Raw genomic sequence first — 27943 nt, 5'->3', positions numbered from 1 at the left:
TACAGATGTCACCATGCAGCACATCCTAGGTAGTGGGAACAACTTCTGAAAATACACTCTTAGCAACTGCTAAGCCAAAGGACAGAACTGAGAGAGCACCTTAAGCATTATGTCTAATGGGATGCAGGGGCATTTCCATTTCCATTACCTTACAAGGAGGGGGTAATTGGTGAGTGCAGCTATTTCAGGTTTGCTGTATTCAGAAGAAATACAGTCCAAGCAGTAACTGGGAGCCAGTGACCTTTTTAAATAGATAAACAGTGATGACTAACTGGATTGAAAAATGTGATAAACTGACATATTTTATTGCTGTAGTTTGTAAAAAAACTGTAAAATGACTGCTATAATCTAAGTTAAAGACTACATACTGAAGACCATATTCCTGTTTGGGAATGGAACAGATCAAGACTTCAGATATTTTGGCTTCAGATGTAAGAAAACTTCTAACTTTGTTGCAGGTATTGAAGTACTTTAACACAACTTATTTTTGCTTGAGCCTTAATATAGGTAGGAGGGTCCAAGGTGAGGCAAAGGTATTTAGAAGTCTGATGTTGTTCTTAATAACTTATTTATGGAACATTACTTGAACATTTTGGGTTATGACTCATCCTTTCAGTAGTGCTACAGATCATAGTTTTCATTGTTGTCCATGAGTTTGAGGTGTTTGCCCTCTAACCATTGAGAAATATGTAGGAAGCCTCTTTTCAGAGATTCTTGCCCTAATATGTCACTTTAGCCAGGTGTAAGAAGTGAAATGTTATTCAAATACACTGTAGCATGAGACTTGGGAGTTCCTATCAACTCACAAATAGAGAAAAAATAAAGGGTCCTATGGGGCACCTATGCTAAGTTTTCTAGTGTCAGAGTTGCCTTTCCCCAAAATAACCTTAAAAGTGTGACCTGAAAGGTAATTGCAAAAGTGGGAAATAGGTCTGTTTTGAAAATGTACTTGCTCAAGTTTATTTAGCTACATCTGGTGATGAACTGATTCAAAGTCATGTTGCATATTTCTGACTCCAGTATCTGTCAAAAGACTTTCTACAATACTGTTAACAGATTATTAGTTACCCCTTCTCAAAACATGAAATGTTTGAGCCAGTAAACCACATTTGTTATTGTGGCTTAGGCCATGATTATAGATGAAGCTTTCTAGAATTTTAGCTATTTGACATAGGACATAGGATAATGTATGAAAAAGACTAATTAAAGGTATGTTTAAAAACCATACATGTCATGAGAATCAGATGTTATATATATATATATATATATATATATATATATATATATATATATATATGTAAATATATATGTGTGGTGTTGTATGTTTGAGAGTGTGGAGTTTTGCAACAACAGCTGCTGTCATCTCAAGGAAGTGAGACTGTACTGTGCAAAATGGTACAGGTCTGTCTGTTTGCAGCTTTTCTAGAAGTTTTCTGATAGATGTTGAAAAGATCTTTGTAGTGTATGGAGTGCAGTGATTATGTTCCAATATTCAGAAAAAGGCAAACCAGTTAAGTTCCACAGTGGCACATGACCTGACCTTAATTGTTAAGCACCCCTGCTAAAGTTGTTAAGGTTAGGTCTAGTGCTCAGCAGTATAATCTGCCTGTACTGATCAGCATATGACAGCGGTAGAACAAAAAAAAATGTTTCTGTCTGCTGTCCGTACCGATAACATGCCCCTAACTTCCTGTAATAAACTTAAAAAGTGTTTGGAATCACAGGATCTATTAGCAAGCATTTTTTGAAGTATATGAAAGCTGAAACTCAAATGTATGTCATTATCTAGCAACTTAAATCCTCAATAGTCTGCCCAAAAACCACAGATGTTATGAGGAACAGACCAAAAAATATGAAACAATAATCTGAACATTCTACAAAAATCTGGACTGTTGAGAGGCATGGAAGTGAGTGTAAATGTAAGGGAAAGCATTACACTGCTTTTCTGACAGCATTCACTAAGTGTTTTATGGCTTTGAAAACCGGCACAACACCTAGCGATTTTTTCACTGTGTACCTAGCAGTACATGGAGCTGATAAAGCTCCATGCACTACAAAGAATTATGATCATGTCACTGACCATAACCTTAAATTATATATTGTTGACATGGATGCCATTTGCTCTCTAGGTGAATTTCTTGGTATCCATGTTTTGAACACATAATAAGCAGGTTATGATTGGTGACCCAATCATAATCCTCTATATTGTATGGAAAGAGGGCTGGTACCTTCATAGGAAACAGCAATCAAGCATAACATTGAACATTTGCTGACTAGATAATAACTGATGGGGTGACTGAGGTGGGAAGCATTTCACAACAGTACTGTAGCTAATGTGGGGCAAAGGGAGTGGCAAACTGTTGAAGGCATAGCTGACATCTCAGAAGAGTTGCCAGTTAGATGTGAGAGCAGTAATGGCACTCATTTAAATAGCCATGGCTGACACCATATTTAGCTGTTTGTAGTATGTGTTAGTAACTGCAGCAAGGTGCTATTATAAGTAGAAGGATCTAGTATAGGACTCTATGGTAACTTACACTAGTAAGTAAGCTAGGTATGTCATGACAAATGGGCTTATTTTATATATTAATTTAGATTTAATATTAAGAGAAAAAGTCCATCTGTTTTTCCAGGACCTGGATGATTATCTGCAAAGCAGATCTACTTTTCATAAATGAAATTAGGAATAGATGAGTCATCCTTCTTCCAAGACTCAATTATTACTATAAAGTCAGGGTCCTGTTGCTATAACTGTGTTCCAGAGTAGACCATTTGTTGTTAGTACTCATAATAGCTAGTTTTATATCTATACGTTTTTAGTGCATGAAGTCAAATTGCATGTTAACATAAAAGCTTTTTCAGTGCTGAAGCATTGAGGATGGTATCATCAAAGAATGATCCTGATTCTGAAATTAGTTTTATTCACCCACATCTTTACACATTTTACAGTTGATAAAGTCCTGCCAGTATATGGGAGATATAGTTCAGTAGTGGTATCTTATTCTATTATTTGTTTAAATCCAGAGCCCTTAAAATATATTTAACATCCTCATACAATACCTGGAGGTGAGTTTCTTAGAATCCATTTCTCAAATGCATAACAAATTTGTTATGATCACCAATTGATCATAATCCTAGTGTTAGCTTTTCTTTTAATTGTCAAAGAGTCACAAGCAAAGCACGTTGCATTTGTGATACAGGAATGTCCCCATATATAATGTGAAAAGTAAGGAGCTTACATTTTTATCATGTGTTTCATTACTTTTCAATAGTGAATTTACCTGATTGTGGATCATGGGCCACTCTGTGTCGATTTCCAACAATTCATTGGCAAAAGGCATGAAATCAGCCCTGAATGGAGTGCCAGCCCATCACAGGATGCACACGCATTTACAGTTGTATATACCTACGTGCAGTTTACAGTATCACCGGTTCACCTGATAGCATGTCTTTTTTCTCAAAGAAACTTTATTAATAGCATGTCTTTTGGAGATGGAAACAGATTAGTGATGCCAGGCAAAACCCCTATAAACACAGGAAGACACGCCAACTCTGCACAGATACCACCCAAAGTGGCAAATGAACTACTGAATCAAGCATGTGAGGCAATAATGCTAACTGTGGCACCTGTTTCATACTATTTCAAAGAATACAACAGTAATATGAGACAACTGGAGATACCTTGTAGTGTGCCACTGAAATTTATATAAACCATCACAATTCAAGGCAAAGAATAATATTCATTCACAGAATACACCTGCATGTGCACTTAATTTTGTTTTGATTGCTCAGTGCTGAAAAGAATCACTTAGAAACACACAGCTGCAGTGTAAGTAATATTTTAAGTGAGAATCATATAGATGTTTTAAAATGTAAATTTATACTGTCTTTTGAATCCTTTACATTGCTTCTATCACCCATGTCACTCTGATATGATATTTATTTTCTTATAACTCCTGAGGCTGCTTGGAGCTCTACCTTGGGTCAGTTCATTTAACAACTTAACTGATAGAAAATATTAATACATTCATTTATTAATTTTCCAGCAATGACTTTATTCTATGAAGGGGTGTGAGTGTGGAGGCACCAGTCAAGCAATATGTGTATATGGGTAAGGTAAAGAAAAAGTCACAGATGTGGAAAAAATCCACTCCAGGGTAACACTTACACATCCACACACACACACACACACACACACACACACACACACACACACACACACACACACACACACACACACACACACACTGTCCAGTTTAAAGAACAGGATCACACACACACACACACACACACACACACACACACACTGTCCAGTTTAAAGAACAGGATCACCAATTTACCAGTCAGCATGTCTTTGAGCTCAGTCAGCATGTCTTTGAGCTGTGGAAGGGAACAAGTGAACCTGGCAAAAACTCATGTGGCTGCAGAAAGAATACTCCATCACGAAACCAAACAGCATAACCAGGTGCTGTGAGACAGCAATGTCTTGATAGTAGGCATACACAATAAAAGTAGTACTCAGTGACTGAAATTTGAATTGCACTGATTTCTCCAATGTATTACAGCCAGGATGTTGTGTGTTACAAAGTAGAGCTATAACAAGGCTGGGTGAAGAGAGAAGCACCCCTATGTACAAGCTGTCAGGTTAGATGATCGGGATGTGCTAAGTGTGGGAGTATAGTACTGGCATTATTTCATCAATCTGATAATGCATTTGCAGTCACAGCTGATGCACTGAAGAGCTTAATGTGTCAGCTGAGTATATAGTAATTGCAGCAAGCTTCTTGTTACACTTTTAGCAAGCAGCTTGATACAGTTAAAGGAACTTTTGAGTTGAGGGGGATGCTAGTTTGGGGGTCCGCACAGACAGCCAGATGAGCTAGCTACAATTATATTACAGAGTCTACCTTTGTTATAAATGCAGTCACTGCTACTTTTAAGTATTGCTTATGTCATAACCAAAATACTTATAGCAACATCTGTTGTCAGTTATGCATAATGAATTGGGATCAGTCGACTGAAATCTTACCACAGTCATACCTTAAATGCCTGGCACTGACACTACCAGTGGAAAGGCAGTCAGTGAGCACTGCTAATAAAGGAAGGGGAAGAATGAGAAAAATCTCACAGAATAGCTTCTGGAGTATTTATAATGCCTGCATGCACACATGCAACTGTTTATTAATGTACATGTAAAACACCTGTGATGACAGTGATGTTGGTTTTACAATTGCTAGCTTTTCAACAGTTGTTTTGTGATTTATAAGTACCTTCGCCATATAAGGATTGGATTGGGAAAAGGTAAAGGAGCTGTTGATCACTAAAGTGATTTATAGTACAGGTTCTATGCTATAATGGATATTGCTGAAGTCACTGCATAATAGATCTTATTATTGTTTTATATAAAGTGATCACATCTTGTCCGAATGTACATTAAAATGCAGTGTATATTCCATGGCAGTAGTTTTGCTGTACTTCCCAAGTGGCTTAGTTTTGGAGCTTCAGAAGAGATTTCACTCTCTTCCAAACTGGTTGTCTAGTATTAAAGCATCTGCCATTTAGGAAATATAAGAAAGCTAAAAATATGGGCAAGGTAATTGCAGATAATAAGATTCAGCTGAAAATGCTGAAGGTGCTACATAATTATCACAGTTAATGTGCCCAAACAGATTCATACATTCTTACAGGACAGGCAGCCTGGGCAACAATATAAAGCTTAGTCTTCCAACCCAGAGAGTTTATTAGATAAATTTGCTGGCCCAGACAGTTAGGGCCATCCAGCTTACCCTCCTGGGTATCCATTCAACCGGCAAAGTGGAAATTGAAGGTGACCAGTGTTTTAAATAGCAAATGGAGGTTATTTCATAGGTATGGAATTCTTTGGGATAGCACCCCCCCCCCCCCCCCCCAGTATCTCTCTCTGTCCAAGAGGTCTTGTTTATATTACAATCAAGGTTGAGGTATTTTATGTGTTTTGATATAGCCAGTATTTTTGAGGTGGAAGAGGTTTAATAAGAAAGGATCTTTCATAGCCAGAAGGGAGGGCAAAGATTATCACACAACATCTGCTATGAAACAGAGAATAGCAAGAGGAGTTTTAGCCCCATGGAGTAGCTAAAAGAACTTAGCTCCTTGAGTTTGCTACTTAGAAAATGTTGTAGCCTTTCGAGTTCTGCAAGATGTTTGGAGTGGCACATACCACATGATGCACTGTATTCTATTACTGGCCTGATGAAGGAAGAAAAGAGGGGGGAATGACATCCATGGTCCTTCTGGATATCAACTGGGCAAGTTATGACTTACTAGTCTAGCTGATACTTGATGATCAAAGGGTAGGTCATTGTTGGCAAAGGTACCTAGCTCCATAATGACCTAGCTGACATTAAGTGGAGTCCTGTTTTTTGTGGAAATTTGGTAGACAAGCTTGTTTCCCAAAGGCAACTACACTATCATCTTTTGGCATTAAGCTTAAAGTCATGGTCAGTCCACTAAATTTTGGCTCTGGTAAGCCTGTCTTAGATAATATGATTGTCCATGGAGAAGTCAGTAATAGCACCCAGTTTATATTCACTGGCAAGCCTGGTTGGCCCTTGACCAATGACATTGATTTTTACATTGGAAAAGATGATGTTAAAGAGAAGGGGACCCATGACAGCGTCCTGAAGATTACCACTGGTGCTGTGCCTTTTCAGCTGAAAAGACACTACCAAATCATAAATTCTTACAGGACAGGCAGCCTGGACAACAATATAAAGCTTAGTCTTGCAACCCAGAGAGTTTATTAGATATATTTGTTGGCAGAGCCAGTAAGGGTCATCCAGGTTACTCTCCTGGGTACCCATTCAACTGGCAAGGTAGAAAATGAAGGAGACCAGTTCAGTTGAGTAACCAGTTTACACCCCCATGAGTGACAGAGGCATTTGGAATAGAGAGTTTGTTAATAACGGCAGCATGGGGAATCCTACTGAAGGTTCTAACAAAGTTCCATTAGGCAGTATGATCAGAACAGCCTTTGTCAATGGTATCTGTTATATTTTCAAAAACAATTAACCGTGGAAAAGAATAAAAACAGGCAACCTTAAGTCCGGGAAGCAAGCTTATAAACAGAAATAAGCCAAAAACCAAAACTTCTCCTTTTAACGCGTAAATTTAATATCACATAAAACAAGCGTTTTCGCCGTGACTCCTGTCACAGCTTCATCAGAAAGAAACAATTAAGACAGCTAAAAAATGCCTATTTAAATAATAAAACAGGAAGTGAACAAATAATTACATTTCCTGCAGAAGCTCATTATGCAGGTTTAATATAAACCTAACAAATCATCACCTCACTTCGTGGCATAAAGGTAAAAAAGTGAAAACTGAGTCTAAATTTAAACAACAACCTAAAAGGTGAATATAAAAGTAAAAAAAAGCTTAAATTACAAGTATACATAACTAGTGTATTTAAAATAGACATATTTGCATCAGTCCTAATCTGTATTAAAAAAATACATAAATTTATATGCACCCTTTAAAAAATATTAACACAGAAAGGAAATTAATAACATCACCTGTAATAACTCTTTAATTTTAATACAGTTGATATATTGCAGTTCTCATTAAGGCCAGGTGGTCTAAAAGCGTCCAAATTTAACTGCCATAACAGTTCCACATTTTCAAGAATTATTGAAAATGGGCCTCCCCGAATCGTTGGAACAACCTGGTCAATACCCATAAAGCTAAAGTTGTGGCCTGGGTTGGTATTCACATGTTTAGCTAAGGCATTTTCTAACAGGGACTTTTTAATTGCATATGCATGTTGGTATACCCTCTCTTTAAGTTTACGATTAGTTTTCCCTATGTAAAAAGATGGACAACAGTTACATAGGGCAATGTAAACAACTGATTTTGAATCACAAGTAATCTTGTGATGAATTAGAAACTTTTTCTTCCTTACTGTGAATGAGTTACCTGTTCTCATGAGTTTACACATGTTACAAAAGCCACATTTAAAAGATCCCCTAAGTCTAGTAAAATCCTGGGAACTTGCTGTATGCTGTAATAACTCTTTTAGGTTGATACCTCTTCTATAAATCACAAAGGGGCGATCACCTAGCTTATCAATTAAAGCTGGGGAATTAATTACTAAAGGCCAATTTTTTAAGATAATAGCCCAAATACTTGATGAATTCAAGTTATATTGGGTAATGAAACTCAAAGAAAAGTTTCTTCCCTGTTGTGTAATGGAAGTATGGTTGCCTTGACTAATGATTCCATTGTCAATAGTTGGATAGACAGTGTCATATTGGTGAAGCAAGGGTTTATAAACACCTTTAACCCGTTTGGAATCTACTTCATGAATGAGCTCATTAACTAAAGGTGAAGGGTAACCTCGATTTATGAATAAATCCTTTAAAAACTGACATTCAAGTCTGAAATCTTCTAGTGTGCTGCACATCCTTCCTGCACGGACTAGCTGTCCCTTAACAATGGACTTTTTTTGTTTTGGTGGGTGGAAACTAGTATAGTGCAGGAAGGAGTTGCAGTAAGTTGGCTTTCTAAAGATCGTAGAGTAGTAAACACTACTACTAAAATCCTTAGCCAGTCTCACATCTAGATAATCAATCTCAGTTAATGAGAATTTGTATGTGAATTTCAAAAACTCTGTAGTAGCATTTAATGAATCTACAAAAGTTTTTGCATCATCCTCACTGCCCCTAAACAGGATGAATATGTCATCCAAAAATCTCGTGTAGTACATAACATACTGCATGAGATTCTCCTTACACATTAAAAAGTGCTTTTCCCAAAAGGCTACAAATAAGTTAGCCGTGCTCGCCCCACAGGGCGAGCCCATGGCTATTCCACACTTTTGTAAGTAGAATTGCTGGTCAAATATGAAAAAATTTGAAGATAGCACTATCCCTAAGAGTTCAGTGACTATATCTATCTCAACCTGAGGCGCATTTAGATCTTTTAGCAACAGTTGAATCCATTCAACTGCTTCATTGTGCGGAATAGATGTGTATAAATCGATAACATCTATTGTCAAAAAATTCAAGTGGGAATTGAATTTTATGCTATTAATATCATGCAAGAAAGACCAGGAGTCTTTACAAATTGTCACAATTTGTCTCACATATTTAGATAAGATGTTATCGATTAGTTTTGAACAAGGGTAGGTCATGGATGTTTAAAAACCTAACAAAAGTCCTTATTGATTTAAAATGCTTCATTCGTAGGTTAAACTTAAGAATGATCTTTAACAATGAAGCAATGAGTGATGAAAACAAATTGAGGCTACCTAGTGTTTTTAATCCACCTATCCAGCCTAATTTGTTACTTTTTGAACAAATGTGTGAGATAGACATAAGACATCTTTTCACTGCCCTTAAGACAAATACACACCCTGGGGGTATAAATATATCTGTAGAACAACGTCAATGGCTTGACAACCTTAGTTATCTACCTGTTAGGTTTTTAAAACCAGACAAAGGGGGTGGGCTTGTTGTCTTCGATGATTACCAATACAAAGAGAGAATGATTCAAGTGCTTGATTCATCTGCTTGTGAAACATCTTCTCTCAATGAGATTCATGTTTCACATGGTCGTATCAGAGGCTATTTCCGCGACCTTTTCCTCTCCGGTAAAATAGACTTGGATACGTATAATTACATTGACATCATACCACCTAAGCTTCCTGTATTGTTTGGAATACCGAAGATACATAAAGATAAAACTAACCCCCCTATGAGGGCACTCATTGACGGTAGGTCATCCATGACCTACCCTTGTTCAAAACTAATCGATAACATCTTATCTAAATATGTGAGACAAATTGTGACAATTTGTAAAGACTCCTGGTCTTTCTTGCATGATATTAATAGCATAAAATTCAATTCCCACTTGAATTTTTTGACAATAGATGTTATCGATTTATACACATCTATTCCGCACAATGAAGCAGTTGAATGGATTCAACTGTTGCTAAAAGATCTAAATGCGCCTCAGGTTGAGATAGATATAGTCACTGAACTCTTACGGATAGTGCTATCTTCAAATTTTTTCATATTTGACCAGCAATTCTACTTACAAAAGTGTGGAATAGCCATGGGCTCACCCTGTGGGGCGAGCGTGGCTAACTTATTTGTAGCCTTTTGGGAAAAGCACTTTTTAATGTGTAAGGACAATCTCATGCAGTATGTTATGTACTACAAGAGATTTTTGGATGACATATTCATCCTGTTTAGGGGCAGTGAGGATGATGCAAAAACTTTTGTAGATTCATTAAATGCTACTACAGAGTTTTTGAAATTCACATACAAATTCTCATTAACTGAGATTGATTATCTAGATGTGAGACTGGCTAAGGATTTTAGTAGTAGTGTTTACTACTCTACGATCTTTAGAAAGCCAACTTACTGCAACTCCTTCCTGCACTATACTAGTTTCCACCCACCGAAACAAAAAAAGTCCATTGTTAAGGGACAGCTAGTCTGTGCAGGAAGGATGTGCAGCACACTAGAAGATTTCAGACTTGAATGTCAGTTTTTAAAGGATTTATTCATAAATTGAGGTTACCCTTCACCTTTAGTTAATGAGCTCATTCATGAAGTAGATTCCAAATGGGTTAAAGGTGGTTATAAACCCTTGCTTCACCAATATGACACTGTCTATCCAACTATTGACAATGGAATCATTAGTCAAGGCAACCATACTTCCATTACACAACAGGGAAGAAACTTTTCTTTGAGTTTCATTACCCAATATAACTTGAATTCATCAAGTATTTGGGCTATTATCTTAAAAAATTGGCCTTTAGTAATTAATTCCCCAGCTTTAATTGATAAGCTAGGTGATCGCCCCTTTGTGATTTATAGAAGAGGTAGCAACCTAAAAGAGTTATTACAGCATACAGCAAGTTCCCAGGATTTTACTAGACTTAGGGGATCTTTTAAATGTGGCTTTTGTAACATGTGTAAACTCATGAGAACAGGTAACTCATTCACAGTAAGGAAGAAAAAGTTTCTAATTCATCACAAGATTACTTGTGATTTAAAATCAGTTGTTTACATTGCCCTATGTAACTGTTGTCCATCTTTTTACATAGGGAAAACTAATCGTAAACTTAAAGAGAGGGTATACCAACATGCATATGCAATTAAAAAGTCCCTGTTAGAAAATGCCTTAGCTAAACATGTGAATACCAACCCAGGCCACAACTTTAGCTTTATGGGTATTGACCAGGTTGTTCCAACGATTCGGGGAGGCCCATTTTCAATAATTCTTGAAAATGTGGAACTGTTATGGCAGTTAAATTTGGACGCTTTTAGACCACCTGGCCTTAATGAGAACTGCAATATATCAACTGTATTAAAATTAAAGAGTTATTACAGGTGATGTTATTAATTTCCTTTCTGTGTTAATATTTTTTAAAGGGTGCATATAAATTTATGTATTTTTTAATACAGATTAGGACTGATGCAAATATGTCTATTTTAAATACACTAGTTATGTATACTTGTAATTTAAGCTTTTTTTGCTTTTATATTCACCTTTTAGGTTGTTGTTTAAATTTAGACTCAATTTTCACTTTTTTACCATAATGCCACGAAGTGAGGTGATGATTTGTTAGGTTTATATTAAACCTGCATAATGAGCTTCTGCAGGAAATGTAATTATTTGTTCACTTCCTGTTTTATTATTTAAATAGGCGTTTTTTAGCTGTCTTAATTGTTTCTTTCTGATGAAGCTGTGACGAGTCACGGCGAAAACGCTTGTTTTATGTGATATTAAATTTACGCGTTAAAAGGAGAAGTTTTGGTTTTTGGCTTATTTCTGTTTATAAGCTTGCTTCCCGGACTTAAGGTTGCCTGTTTTTGTTCTTTTCCACAGTTTACTCGTTTTTCAAATCAATAACAATTAACCAGAATACAGATACAGTACAGTGAGGAAAGTACATCTGGGTCTGTAAACCCTTGACAGGAACAACTGCTCTTCTTATTCAGGAGTGACTGTCCTTCACCTTCTTCCTAATGCTTTGCAAGGAGCTGGAAAGGTGACTTCATCCAGTAACTGAGCCTTTCAGGAGGACCAGTGCAGATTTTTGTGCAATCCATTGAATACTAGATCAACTCCTTGTCCTTACATGAATATTTGAGAGATCATGAGAGTGTGCCATTGCTATCTACTTATATTTTGTGGACTTGGAATGTGCATATGACCACATACCCTGCAATACCTTGGGAGTGATACAACAACAATGCAAGGTCCTGCGTTTGCTGCTGCATTACATTTTGCCCTTGTGTTTGAAGACCAGGAGGTATGTCTTTATTCTCAGCATTGTATTATATTCACAGTAAGGACAGGACACCAATAAAGGTGTGTTTGTCCTCTCTCCTGCCCCTTGTTTTCCATGATAGAACTTAAAAGCATAACTGAGGATTGAAAAGTGTCCACCTTGGGAATGTGAGGCTTGTATCTTTATTATTTGCAGATAATACTCCATTTAGTCTGTGAGTGGAGTGTACTGAATCCTTAGGTTCACTGATGAATGTGAAGTGGCTGGGATGGAAATCGGCACCACCAAATTAGAGGTCATTGGTGTCTCCTAGAAAAGGGTGGATGCCTCTCTGCAGCTTTGCAGAAGTAGCAGCTACATCAACTTGAGGTATATAAGTAAGCTGAGACCTTTCTGACTAGTGAGACTGTCCAGAAAGGGGAATATGAGACTGACAGCAGCTGCGTGCAGTGAAAGCAGTACTCCAGTCTTTGTACTGAGGTGCAGTGGTGACGTAAGAGCTGAGGCACAGAACAAATGTTATTCCCAGTCCCTGTTCACACCTGTGCACACAGATCCTAGGCTGTGACTGAAATCATGAGCAGAAGAAATGAGTCTCCTTTGTATGTTTGCTGCTGTCAGCAATTCAGGAGGCTCTTAGAGTGGTGCTGCTGCTTCTAAGGTGACAGGAGCTAGCTGAGGATGCTTAGTTCAGAGCCTCCCTTATCAGTTACAGCAGGCGTAATTAACTAGAGGAGGCTACAGTGTAGAGACAGAAAATGTTGAAGGGATATCTTTAGCTTTACTGGAAATGCTTGCGGTGTCCAAAGGTAGAAATGAAGACTTGTTGGGGGTAAGGAAAATTGCCCAGTCTTGTTTGGCTGGCTCCCACCATAACTTCTACCAGGATACTTGATTCAGAAAATGGAAGGATGTAAGATGGAATGAATCCAAGTGAGCTGTTAAACATACATATTCAAACATTTCAACAAATGCAATTCAAACTTCTTAGAGTCATGTACGTGGGTCATATTTAGACTTGGTAACGTGACCAGAACTGATGTTTAGCAGACATATTTTTCTTGGAGGATTTTACAGTCCAACTTTAAACCTTCTTTATCACCTGAATACATATAACATTGTGATCATGTCAAATGCAGCAGTGGGTGTGCTGACTTGGAAATGAAGGCTCTTCAGTTATTTGACTTCATTAGTGAATAATCATATGATAACCATTTTGAAAAAATATTCAGAGGTACTAGCTGGATTACTTGGTGTTAAACTAAATGTAATGCATATGTTCAGGAAGGGTCAGAAAGGCACAATGGCACAGCAGGTAGTATGTCATGTCATAGCAAGAGGCCCCCAGTTTGATTCTTGGCTGAGGTGTCTTTTATGCAGAGTTTACTTGTCCTTCCTGTGCTCATGTAAACTTTTCTCCAAGTGTTCCAGTTTCCTCCTGCATTCTAAAGACATGCAGTAGGTGAACTGGACACACTGAGCCAGCCAACAATGTGAAAATTGGCTCTAGATAATTATCACTGTTGATGTGACACCCCGATCCTGTGTTTAAAAGAGATTGTGGCTAGATGAATGCCTGTGAATTTTTAAAGCTTGCATGGGTTTGCACATTTTGCATTTTTCAGTGACTAACTGTAATATAATAAATTTGGCAATCCAACAGCTGGTCAGAAGCTAAGTGTTGCTTGCAATGATACTTTGTAATATGTTTGCACATGTTAAACTAGAATGCAGTTGTTTAAACTAGGAATAAGTGCTTATTAAGTGAAATAGCTGTTTCCATTTCTTCTGAAATTGACAGCGAAAACTGTCATCAAAAATCTGCAACACCACTGAAATATGAACAGCAATCAAATAATATAATCTCTGCATCTCTCAGTGTATGTGTGTGTGTGTGTGTGTGTGTGTGTGTGTGTGTGTGTGTGGGGGGGGGTCTGCAGCCCCTTACTACTGGTGCGTGGCATATCTGAGGTTTTTGCATACTGGGTAAAAGAGAAGTCCTCATGATACTGCATCCTTGATCTTCCTGGATGAATCCCAGCAGTCAAACCCTGGTGATCTCATAAGAGTGCTGTTCATTAGTGTGGCAATAACAAGGTTGGCCCCCATTAAAACAGTATTAGTATTTTGCATGTATCTTTTCATCACTTACATGTTTAGAATATTATTTAAACTTTTCCATTTGCTGTTGAATGACATTTTATCATTTCGCACTACATAAGGACAGGCTCTAGAATTATATTGGTATTAGGGCATTTTTCTTTATAGAAGTCTTCTTTTGCAGATGTTGTCTGTACATGCATATACACATTCTAAATACTGAAAATTATTTAGTGAAAGACCAAACTGACTTGCATTTTGTGTTTTTGGATGCTTGTTTTGTACCTATATCTATACATGCAAGACTTGGAGAATGCTGTTGAATAATGGTAGTTAAATTAATATTTTTGTGGACCCTATGGAGCAGACCACTGGCTGCCACTGGTACCATTTCTTGATCTCAGATAATGGAAGTCGGACTAGGACCCCTGGACCAGATTTGAAACTTTCCTATTGTCTGAGAGGAAATTGAAGCATTTCAGTGCAGTGGTTTAATTATTGACATAGGGCTATTTTATTTATATGCCCTACCCATATCATTACTCCAGTGAGTGACATGCAATGACACAAGGCCATTATGATAGAAAACTTCTACTAGTGCCTGCCCACAGTATTTTGGAAGTATGTGATGAATACCCCTGTATCACAACCAAAGTTGTCATCCCTGATTATGACCCCTCCCTATCAGAAAGGCAGTCTACTAAAACACTGCTGCCTTTCTCTTCCTCCAGTCAGTTTTCCAAGTTATGGGCACAGGTCATCTGGGTCTAAGTCAGGGCTCCCCCCTCTGCATTGCAGAGTTATTTTCCATTAAATTAGAATTAAATGTTCATGATCCATTTTTCCCTGGATTACTCTGTTAATCTAGAGTTTTCTTCTATGGACAAAGGCTTTAGATTGTATTTTGCCCACTGTATACAAATAATAATCATATATTTTATTTTATGGCATGCATAACAAGCCTTCTACACAATTAAAAGCATGAATACAAAATTATATACACAGACAGACTCAAGAGCATAAAAATATATATAATGCATATAACTTCAGGTAACAAAATCATACAATCTCCTGAAAAGATGCCTTTTGAAATTCTAAGCACTGTAATTGTTACACTTGGGGCACTGAGAAGAATATAAATGAATATATACTAAGTCTGAGATTGTCTGTCCCAGAGAATTCCACCACTCTCAGAGTAAGAACATATAAGTAGGGGGAATGTGTAAGGGTACAGCCCACCAAATTTGGAGGGGGGTGCAGGGGCAAGGCTTTTTTAATGTTTCTGCAGCAAGCTGCAGAATTCTTTGCATTTATTTTTACAGAAGACTTTATTTTTTGAAGTTACAAAACTCACAATTATAGGTTGCGTACTATTAATAGGGAGCTTGCTTGAAAAGAAAGTTTTCAATTAGTTATTAAAAATATCAAAAGTGCTGCATTAAGAGATTGAAACAGAGAAAAATAATAAGCTGTGATTCATTTGACACTGAAGAGAAATGATGGTGTACTCCTGACTGACTGCAAATTCTTTGATTGCGAGAAATTTGCGACAGTTCATGCAGTTCTGTTGTACCATATGGCTTGAAGGTATGCTCTTGCAGACACGTGCTTTAGGTATATATTTAAGATATGGCTAATGCATCAGCTGCATCTAATTGCTGTCTGTATAAACTCTTCACTACTCCAGAGTAAGTGATCCCTTGATAACACAAAATCCTGGAGACAGTGGTGCTGTGAAATTGGTGCTGAATGAATGTAAATGTCTTAAAGTATTTTCTTTCACATAGAATGTGATTTCTCCAGCCTCATAGTCTAAGAAGAGACAAATTTTGCTTGGGTTTTCTACACCTAGAATTGGAATGGAGTTACTCTGATGACAGGCAAACATTTGATTTTCACTCCACTCTATACACCAGGAATCTACACCTTGTCCCAGAAGACATTCAGCAATCTCTGTCTTTCGTGGAATGCTTGTGTAAGCCAGACCTATTGCCCATTCCTCACCCACAGTCTGAATCTCCCAGTAATGCTGTCCTTGATCAACAGTCTGTGAGCAGAGGACCTGGTTGCAGCAGTCAAATCGGTCAGGATGACTAGGATATGGCCAGCGATATTCAGCACTCCGAACAGTCCTGAAATTATCAGTCAGCCTGAGGTGAGGATTAGCTGTGTTTTGGTCCAGTGTGAGTTCACTGCCATCTGTGGATATTAAAACAGAAAACAACTGTAAAATTAAGCAAAATATAATGGAATTGTTTCCTCTACCTCTTGCTATGGACAAGAACCATACAGTTACAAGAGTTTTAAATTCAAGCAGTCCTTCTCCTCTGGGCTTACATCTGCATTTCACAGTGGCAACACTTTCAAATAAATGCACTGGCAACAGCATGTTAAAAACGTTATACTACTGATTTAACACAGTAATTAAATTAGCCTGGGCAAACTGATATTATTCATTAAAGTAAAATGAAGTTAGCACTGTTATTTTTTCAGAGACATAACAATAATGACCCAGACAGGATTAAGTATGAAAAAAAAATACTACTGTGCAGTTTATAAGGAACTAAAGATGCTAACATAGTTATTAATTATAGAAAAGACTATATTCAATAGGGGAATACATTTTATATTCACTTATTTCCTTCACTGAGCCATTAAAAATATTTCTTCAGTGACAAAAGTATTACAACAAATTGTTTAGGTGGATGTGGATTTGGAAAGTTGCCAGCAAATGATTGTCACCAAACTCCCCCATGATGCATTTAATATATACCAGGCTAACAAGATTATGGATGCTACAAAAATATACAATGATACTAGACCTATACATAGTCTGAGAAAACAATCATATATATTGCAACACTTAAACTGCAACTGCCATTTAATTATTAGAAACGCTATCACTAGTATGTAGTTTCCTCTTCCAGTATCATCTGATCCAGTTACAAACCTGAATTTTTTTTTTAGAATTGAATAGACTGGTACCATTTTTAGCAGTTGCTTTGGCTGTGTGTTTTTGTGTGTATGTATTGGGAGGGCATAACTGGAAAATGAGCAGGAGAAAATATAATAAGATGTTCCAGAGTTGGAATATTACACCGCAAGTGTTATCACTGCTGTATGTATGAGATCATTATAATATAAAAAGTAGTACTGCATATCAACGCTTTTTCACTTTGTCCAATAAGAGGGTCAATCTTACATTGATATATTAAGTTAGTAATATACTGCAGAGAGGTAAGGCAAAAATGAAGAAATTTCCTAGTTGAGGAAAGACAAGGGCCAGTTTATATGTAACAGGAATTTCCTGTAAATTCATGATGTCAAATAAACCACACATACTCTTAAACAGCTCACTGTAAAAATAGATAGCTTTGCCACTTGAATATAGTATCAAAACTTGCTATTTACTGGTAGCCAGTTAATCGATAGTCAGAGGGCATCACTGGAATGTCATCACAGGCATCTTTTGAAGGCAATTAGACTTGGAGACGATAGAGAAGAAGAGTGCTGTATTATGATCACATTGTCCCTTTCCACTGACTTCATGCTTTACTTTGCAACTTAAGAAGAGACAAATTTTGCTTGTGTTTCCTATACCTGGAAATGGGATAGAGTTACTCTGATGACTGGCAAACATTTTAATTTTTGCTTTACTTGATACACCAGGAAACTGCACCTTGCACCCATCATATATAAGTATGGGTTTCCTTTAGTTGGCTAAAGCCTGCCTTCCTCACCCCCTCATCATACGGCCTATGGTAAATCATGTCCTGGAAATGATCTAATGGAGATTGCCAGGACCCATGATAAAAACTTATTCTGGAGATGCGATGGGTTATGATTCAATAAGTTTTTTTTTTTCAATGAGCTACACTTTGAAGAATATCATATAAACTCGTGTGTGTGTGTGTGTGTGTGTGTGTGTGTGTGTGTGTGTGTGTGTGTGTGTGTGTGTGTGTGTGTATGTGTGTGCGTGTGCATGTGTGTGTGTGTGTGTGTGTGTGTGTGTGTGTGTGTGTGTGTGTGTGTGTGTGTGTGTGTGTAAAATATGTATATATATATATATATATATATATATATATATATATATATATATATATATATATATAATTAATTATATATAGTATAATAATATTATAATATATATTAAATTATATTCTAAAGATTCTGTAGAGCAGAATGAATGTCATATTTTTCCAGTCATTTCGCAATAGCTTCTGCTTTGAGAGTGTTACATACTCAAAACTCTAAGCTTCAGGCTGCTTTTTTAAACTTCCTGCACAAGTTAATGAATAGTAGAAGACAAGCATTTATTCTTATGTTATTCAGAAGAAGGTGAAGTCTGCAGTTCCTCATTTTATGGCAGACATTTTGTACAGATAGCTACATGGTAAGGAAATAGGATTTGGCCTTCCATTTATAACTGATTAATTGTAATTAATGATAACAAATATATATTTGTACAGAAATTAGTCATTTGACTTATTTGAACATGCCACAGAGCAGGACATTTTTAGCAAGTTGCTTAAGGACAGGTTGGGAGGCCATATTTACTATGCACCTGTCTCTGGGCTGTAAATGTATGTGAGATTCTTATTAACTGTTCATTAGTTATGTTAGGCAGCAGAATACTTTCCTGGATAGATTCGTGGCTTACTTCTATGGAATAAGCATTTCAATTTAAACTTGCTCATTTTTGAAACATTTTTATCTTCAGTTTTCAGACTGTCTGACTGCATCTCACAATGATAGCTCCAGGTTCATTTTCTTGGTGGGGTACAATAGAGACACAGTTACTAGCTAGTAGGTCACATTGGGCATGTGAAGAAGAAGAAGAAAAAACAGCATAGCAACAAAGCACAGAACACATAATTCATGATAACAACTCACCTATAATCTACTGTTAACAATGAAAGACTATTTCCTTATTAAACATGTGAATATCATAACATCACAAATCCTGGCAATGCTCAACATACAGAAGAAATAATAATAGGTTGTCATTCACAAGGATTATGGTTTGGATGAAGTTTTGGTATGCTACGGTGTAACAAATTAATAGTGTAGCAATCAATACAACAGAAGTGAGAAAATGTCATGTGCAAAAATATACTTGTGGCTTGGTAGAAAGAGATAAAATATCATTAACCCTAATTCAAGAAAAGAAAGCTAGACTTTCTGTGCTACATAGTAAGAAAAATCTTTTCAAAACAAATACAGCACATTTTGCAAATAGTCAACATAAAACACGTCTTCCCATTGCAGTCACTAGTGAATAGCGAAGTAGTTTACATGTCTCTTAAAAACTGTTTGATGTAGAAGGAAGAGTGATCAGTTAACAGCTCTTGGATTATAGTGGGATGATAGTTTTTGACATCTCAAGAAGAATGTGGGATAGGGTCCGTCAACACTTGGGGTAAACATCAGCAGCTTGAAAATTTGCATTTGAGCTAGTTTATTTATGTGAGAATTTCCAATTTACGTTAAAGAGGTAATAGCTGATCTGAGAACACAAATCAAAGTAATTTGAAAGTGAAAATGAAAAATAGGTTGCAGAAGCTGTACAAGATGTATGTAACACACACTACTGACATTCTATTTACATGGAAGTTAAAAACAAACAAAAAATGACTTCCTTATTAATTGCATGACTTACATAAAGAGACTTGATATGGATTCTAGGACAAAAACTCCCAGGATCACTTTGATATACAGTAACAATAACCACTTAATGATTCTGCTGTATTAAAATAGTCCGAGATTACGATATAATAACATAACTGAGATAAAGTGGCAATCATTATTTAATTTTAGTGATGTATACTTTTTACTTTTTTTTGGACTCGACACACTAGACCAATGGCCTCTTTTCAGAGAAGACCCAAGGTGGTATGCATACTGACTGGGGAGAGATTTGGCAAAGACACTGGAGAGCTTTCCCTATTCTTTGGCGCTCCTATGGCACCAGATGGCACCAGATGACCCTTACAGCAGGAAGGAAGAGGCCTAAGGAAAGCAGCAGCATGGAGGAGAAGAGAACACCTATGGAGAGGTTCGAGGTGGAAAGTGAGAATTTGGAGACATTTTTGTTCAATATTGAGCTTCAGAATGTAAACAAAAATCTTGTGTGGTGGATGTTAACAAATGAGCAGCGTTTAGCTGTCTTCGTGGAGAAGGAACTAAGCAAGTCTGCTGAAAAGGTGCAGATAACAGAACTGTGATCAGGAGTGCTTGCAGGTGATGTTCTGTTAAAAATAATCAAGCAGGATGATCCCGGTGATAGTTCTGCTGTTTCTTAGGGTGATACGGCAGATAATGTTTTTGGAAGTGCTGAGGATAGTAATGTGGAAAAGAAACCAGGTGATGTGGCAGCAGAGAATGCAGCAGTACTTATGCAACAGTGACAGAAAGTAAAAGTGGAAAGCAAACCGAGAAGGTTACTGGTTTTGTGGCAGAAGATAATGCAGTAACTAAAACATATGCAGCTGTGACAGCAGACAAAAAAGAGAGCAGCGACAAACTGTAAATAAAACTGTATTTAAAAAGAAGAGAAGACCAACTGTGAGAATGAGAAAAGATAGAGAGCACTGTAATAGACAGATATATATGGGACTATTTGGTAACTGTTCTGGGTTTTAAAGCTGAAAAAATTGATGTTTTATACATATTGGGATAGATACATTTTGTGACTTAATATATGAAAGTGGTGGACTGGTGGTGAGATTTCTAGAACTGTATAACAAAAAGAAGGACATTTATCTGTGGAACAAATATTTGTTTTCTAGTAGTATTTAAAATGTTAAAAATGTATTATTTTGCAGTTTAGAACTGATAAACTGGAAGAAGATGATGCTAACAATGAATGCAGGAACTATGTGAATGTATTGATACTATTGTGAAAGTTAGAGATGAGAAAAACTTATGGAATGGAGATTGTATGGTGGAAGCTGTTTTGAAATTTGAATACAACATGGTAAAACACTTGACAAGTATTATTTTTGTGTTTGGCATGGAGGAAAATTGAGATATGCTGGCCAGCCTAAATCATATTTCTTTTGTAGAAACTTTTCTCATTTAATTAATGATTGTGACAAGGTATAGTGTAACCAGTGTGGAGAGACAGGACATGCAGCAAGAAGGTGTGTGCCTGAATGTAACCAATGTGAGGAGAAAGGACATGCAACAAGAAAGTGTTTCCCTGAATGCAACCAGTGTGAGGAGAAAGGACATGCAACAAGAAAGTGTGTCCCTGAATGTAACCAGTGTGAGGAGAAAGGACATGCAACAAGAAGGTGTGTCCCTGAATGTAACCAGTGTGGGGAGAAAGGATATGCAGCAAAAAGGTGTGTGCCTGAATGCAAGTTGTGAAAAAAGTGACACTTTTGGATGGATTGTCAACAGCAAACACTAAATAATGAAAAAGAAGGGGATAGGGAGGAAAACATACACAAGGAAGGACCACAAAAGGCTGGGTGAGAGGATGAACTAGCTGAAAAAGAAAAAATACAGAGGAAAAAATAAGCAGATCAAGAGAAAGCGAGAGAGAGAGAGAGCATGTGGGAAGAAAGGTCATGAGAAGGCATTGATACTAATATTTTTTTAATTCTAGCCAGTGAAAAATCTAATTCTGAGGATCAAGGATTACTTGTACATAAACCCAGGAAAAATTAAACTGAGGAAAGAGTACAAATAAGACAATGAAAATTTAACATTTCCCCTAAACTTAAAAATAAGGAAAAACAATTTTAGAGTACTTTCAGTAAATGTGAACAATATTATTGATAGTGTAAGAAGGATAGTTATACTAGAATGGTGCACTTAAGGTTGTGTGGATATTATTCTGTAGTAGGATGCACGATTCCTTACAAGTTAAAGATTGTAAACAGAAAAATTGTGGGGTAGAAATATACTCTGGAACTTGGGAAGTAAGCATTGTTCTGGAGTGGCTGTGTTGTGTAAAAAAAAGCAACGAAAATACTAGAAGTAAAGTTGGTAAGGATCATACGGTTAACTGCTGTGGATGTGAGGTAGAGAGCACATTTTATGGAATTATAGCACTATATGCATATATAAGTAGCAAGGAAAGAAATATTCTGCTTCATCGAATATTAGACTATGTGGCGGTTACCTTGAAAATTATAACTGCATGGGATTTTAATTGTAATTTAAATGTGAAAGATGTAAACAAATGAAGTGATAAAACATGGTAAATAAGGTGTGAAACAAAAGTCAATGGACTTATAGAAGGGGGGCCTTGAATATGAACTTGATTGTTTTATTTTATTGGGAGGCTTGGTGGTAACAGATGGTGATACAGTTGTGGTAGGTTTTTCAGATCATTTAGCAATATGGTTGGAGGCGATGGAAAAAATGGAGTATAATAAATAAGAAAGGAAATAAAAAGGATAAATGAGAAATTACTGGGATGAAATTAGAGAGTGGGAAGTATTCTTGTTATGGAATATCATATAACCATGAAGAACTTCTATAAAAACTGGTGGATTGAATTTAAGAAAGAAGTATAAAAAGTGTTTTGTTTTCTATGTCAGGATGATGTAAGAAAGGAAGAGAAAGTGAACTATGGAAAACATATAGATATGTATTACAGAATTTAGATAGTAACAACAGAAAATATTACGATTTGGAAAAACAAATATGTAAATAAAATCAAGAAAGAATCATGGTATTGCTGTTCAAGAAGACATATTATTTACAAGGGAAAAGGAGAAGGTATTTGCATATTTGGATAAAATAGTAAAGGAGGATATTAGTATAATGAGTGAAATGAAAAATGTAAAAGGAGAGGTAAAAAATCACAAAAGCAATTTTAAGTATTGTAGTACAGCCTGTGGAAAATATGTACAGGAGTAAAAAGAAGGAAAATAAGAGACAAAGGAAAGTAAAAAAAAAATCCAGAAAGTGTTAAGGAAGAATTTGAAAAATAAATTACTATTAGTGAATTGGATTAAGTACTTAGGGAAGTAAATGCTAATTCAATACCAGGTCAGGGTATGGAATGTGCAAGAAATTAATGGACGTATTTTGTAAATGTACTGAATGACTTGTTGAAGGAAGGGTTTGTTTATGAAGACTTGTAGGATATTCAAATTTATATGGAAGAAAGATGAGAAAAATAAAACAAAAAATGGAGACTCATCACCCTAAATAATAGATTATAATTTTTTATAAGAGTAATACAAAAGAGAATGAAATGAAGGTTGTGGGATATTCTGGAAGAAAGTGTATATATGGTATAAAAGAAAAGAAAGAAGGGGGTGACAAGAACTGTTATTGGTTGTAAGAGAAATTGTGGATGATATTATAAGTAGAAAGGAGGATGTGAAAATTATGGTAGGTGATATTAGCAAGGCATTTGATACAGTAGGAAATTATGCTTTGTGTGATGTTATGGAGAAGTACAGAACATGTAATAGAATTAGGAGACTGTGTATGTCATTATATCAAAATAATAGAGTGAGTGTTTTAATGACTGGGTGGCTGAATACAGAAATATGTATGAACTATGGTATAAGACAAGGATATCTCATGAGTTGAGCACTGTTTGAAATGGTAATGAATGTGATAGTAACTGAAGTACTTTATAAAATGAAAGGTGCTAGATACATGATGCAAAAGGATGTGGTAATTGCAGTAGTTTAGCTAAGAACAAAATATGGATGAGGAAATTATTGGTTTATCTGAATGAATATTTAAAGAAAATTAGAATGACTTTGCATAAAGCTAAAAGTAAAGGTTTGGGTGATGAGGTGAAAATTGGGGGGGGGGGTATTTTTCAATGAATGAAGAGTCTTTGCCAGGGATAAAATATGGAAAAAGTGGTATAGTTATGATGCAATGGGAGGGTGTTTAATAAAATAAATTAAAGAAATATGTTTTTGGTGGAGGATGTAGATTAGCATCAGAAGAAGGTTTATCTGATGATTTCTGCATTAATGGGAAAAATGGCATATCTGTGAAATGTTTATATGATCCCAGAAAACTATGAAAAGGAAGTTGTGCAACTCATGTTTTCTTTCATATGGGGGTTCAAGATTAAACCCAGTGAAAAGAGGTGTGTTGCATATGAGTGAAGATGAAGGGGGATTGAGATTACTAAATCCAGTTATTTATTCTTACGTTTATCTTAAACTTGTATAGCATATTAAAGTGGATAAAAATAGAGAATGCTTAAATAGAAAGTTCTGGGAGATGATGAGAATTTGAAAAAACGAAAAAAATATGTAAATGAAGAAATTAACAATTATCAAGAAAAATATTAACATGAAAAATAAAAATTGCTGATATAGAGAAAGATAGAAGGATGTGGTACAATAATGTCATTAAACAATATTAATATGTAAATCCATGGGAAAATGTATCAAGAGAAGTGATTAAAGCCATTGAAGTAAAGAAAAAATGATGTACCAAGACAGTAGACTATCAGGGTTTCCTATGGAGACTGGTAATAAATAAGTTTCCAGTAAAGAGGAATATGCTATAGAAAAAGAAGTTGAAAGACTGTGTTTATTTTATGGAGATGAAAATACAACAGAGCATATTTTTTGAAATGTAAAAGAGTAGTAAAATTTAGGGAAAAAGTGTGAAGTTGAAAATGTTTGAGAATACTAATGACATAAACAATACATCTATGAGTATGATTTCTTATGGTATTATAAGAACATGAAAAAAATGAAAGAATATGTAAGAAGGGTAGATGCAAATTTATTTTATGTAATATGTGTTATTTGGAATGAAAGACTGAATGAAATTTTATTTAATGGAAAACGAATTTTGGCAGACATTTTGAAAAAAATAGATTATATTTGTGGAAGAAAGAGTGAGGGTCAATTATAGAAGAAGAACAATCAGGATGTTATAAGGGAAATGATAAACAGTACAAAAATAAAAATGTGTGTATATATGTGCTGGTAAATATGCACATTTTATAAATATGTAAATTATGTTTTTTATATGTTGAATAAAGGACCCTTACTGTTTTTGATAAGTACTGAATGATCTTTTATATCCACTTGAGCTACCACCAACTCAGACAGACAGGACATCAGTTTAAAGTCTCATCCAAAGGATGGCACACTCAGAAGCGCAGCACCCTCCTTATGATCCACTATAGTGTCAGTATTGGAAAAATGAACGCAAGTACTTAGTATGGAAATAGAACCCCAAGCCTTCTGAACTAAAGGTTAGTGTGCAATTGTCAAGCTACTGAGACTGAAAATGGAAACAAACCCATTTTTGTTGTTTTCCACCCTCCTCCCCAAGGAAAATAACACTGAAAAACAAAAAAACTGTACCAAGAAAATGTTTCAGCATTAACCACCTAGTACTCCATTTTTGGTTAGCTGAAATAACACAGATAGAAATAATTTAGATCTGAATATTTTGAGGTAAAACCTTACCTCTGTACTTATTTGTTCAAGAATTCTGGGCAAAGCCAAAAATAATGGTGGGGGGGGGTTAAATCAGGAACCATTTTAAATACTACTCTAATTTACTTAAAAAAAGTTTACAGAATAACAGGTATGCATCAATATGCATTTCTGAATAATAAGTATTAAACTCTACTGACTGGCATTACTGACTGACTGTAATCATGACTGATTTACTAGAAAATTAAAAATGTTATGAGGGACAGGATAAATATCTTTAGCAAGATCAAGGACATTATGCAAGAGGGACAATTCAGAATTATGGGTAGCACCCGAAAGGGGATGTCTAGTCACAATAATCCATTCTAGGATTTTAATACTTTTTGAATGGGATTAAGTAATACAGTTATAATATTCTATATTCTAAATGCTATTATAACTGTCTGTGAGCAAGTGTCATAGGAAGAATTTAAGAATTTGTAGGTTTAATGACTGAAGTCACTAAAACTCAAACTCCATATCCTTAAATTCTTAAGCTGAGACTTTTTTATTTTCAGACAGTTTAGTATGGTTTGGCATTATCAGAACATCCATACTATTATCAACAAGCAAAATAATCAAAAAAAAAAAAAAAAAACTTCAGCCATAGTCAACTTTGCATCTTCAAAATATAGAACACTGTGCTACCTGTCATACATTGGGACAAATGGGCAAAATGAGGAACATTTATTAACAACTAAGGAAGGAGCTTGAAACATGGCTAAAATGTTACCTTATTCTTGTTTTACCACACACACAGTCATTCAACCATTTAGAGACTCTCTGGAGGACAAAAAATCAAGCTGTACATGTCCAAGACCCCAGATAGGCAAGCCAAGCAATCTCCCCAAAGAAAAAAACACAAACGACTTCAGTTGACATCAAACAGTCAAGCAATATAGCTAAGACCAGACATGCAACATCACGAATGCCATACATGCATAACATCAACTAAAAAGAAATTGCCGTCATAGTCAACCTTCCATATTTAAAATGAGGAATGCTACAGTATCTTGCACAATGTGGAATGGATGGGTAAAATTTGACACATTAACTAACAAATAGGAAGGAAGTTTACTCCATGGTTAAACTATATGTTTAAGTTATTTGATACTCCCAGTCTCTTTGCTTGCTATAACAGTCATTTGGTTGCAAAGTGTAAATTTCCTTTACACGATTTACAGGAAAAAAGATCATACCGCAGTTGTAATATATTGTTTTCCACAAACCCAGCTCTTCAAACTTTAGAGAGCTGACAGTAAGTTGAAAAAGTCCAGGATGCATCCCCCCCAAACACACACACATAAGCACATTATTTTTATATTCTCTCCTCTCATCTCTAGTTACAAATTTTCAGTGATAAACTACTTAAGACTTTCTCCCCATCTCAATTATTATTGCTTCTTTCTACTCATTATATTGATAATATTTTGATGTTTGACCCACACACACACACACACACACACACACACACACACACACACACACACACACACACACACACTTGCACAAGCACACACACAGACTCACCCACCCATCAATTATAGTCACTTTTATGACTGTACACCTCAGATATTTGTTTGAGATATAGTGAATGAATACGTTCATAAATAATGGCCTAGCAATGCATCTCAGCTCACTGATGTCAAAACCACACAGTGCAACTCCCTCTGCCTTCTCAACTTCTTAGTTTAAGAATAAGAAAAGGAACAAAATCAAGAACTTTTTTTAAATATTGCTCTTTCTTTGTGCCAGAAAGTCACAAATTTTACAAGGGGCAGACCAAAAAATTCTCAGTTTCTTTGCTCAAGAATTCTGAATAAAGCCCCAAAATAATGGGGATGGGGAAGCCCCAAAAGGAAAAAAAAAGTACTATTTTTATCTATTTCTTAACCAGGTAAACCATTGGAGAAGTTTTCCTTTCCTTTTTTGGGGTGCCCAGGAATACTAAGGGATTTACCCAGGGTCACACCATAAGCAAATGGAGGTGGGGGGGTTTCTAACCCTGTACTTTTGACTATAGGAACCAGATGCAAGTGTTATGTAAGGTTTAGCAATTGATGTGGAGCCCATTTTCTAAAGCCATGTCAACTGTGAGATCTTACATAAGCCCTGAAACAGAAAGACAATG

General features: G+C 36.0%; 1 protein-coding gene across 1 annotated transcript in view; it reads right to left on the bottom strand.

The window, feature by feature from the left end:
• Nucleotides 1–14213: 14213 nt before the first annotated feature.
• The window catches only part of LOC122800446 (E3 ubiquitin/ISG15 ligase TRIM25-like), a 221875-nt gene continuing 208145 nt past the window's right edge, over nt 14214–27943 (bottom strand). Inside the window, exon 8 of the mRNA XM_044069891.1 lies at nt 14214–16582. Coding sequence (XP_043925826.1) covers nt 16062–16582 — 521 coding nt within the window. The 3' untranslated portion in view covers nt 14214–16061. The remainder of the gene's footprint in view (nt 16583–27943) is intronic.

The sequence above is a fragment of the Protopterus annectens genome, chromosome 4.part0, assembly GCF_019279795.1.
Source record: "Protopterus annectens isolate FY-2018-M chromosome 4.part0, PAN1.0, whole genome shotgun sequence".
In the NCBI taxonomy this organism is placed as follows: Eukaryota; Metazoa; Chordata; order Ceratodontiformes; family Protopteridae; genus Protopterus; species Protopterus annectens.
The sequence above is the reverse complement of the archived record's forward strand: the minus strand, read 5'-3'. Positions and strand labels throughout refer to the sequence as shown.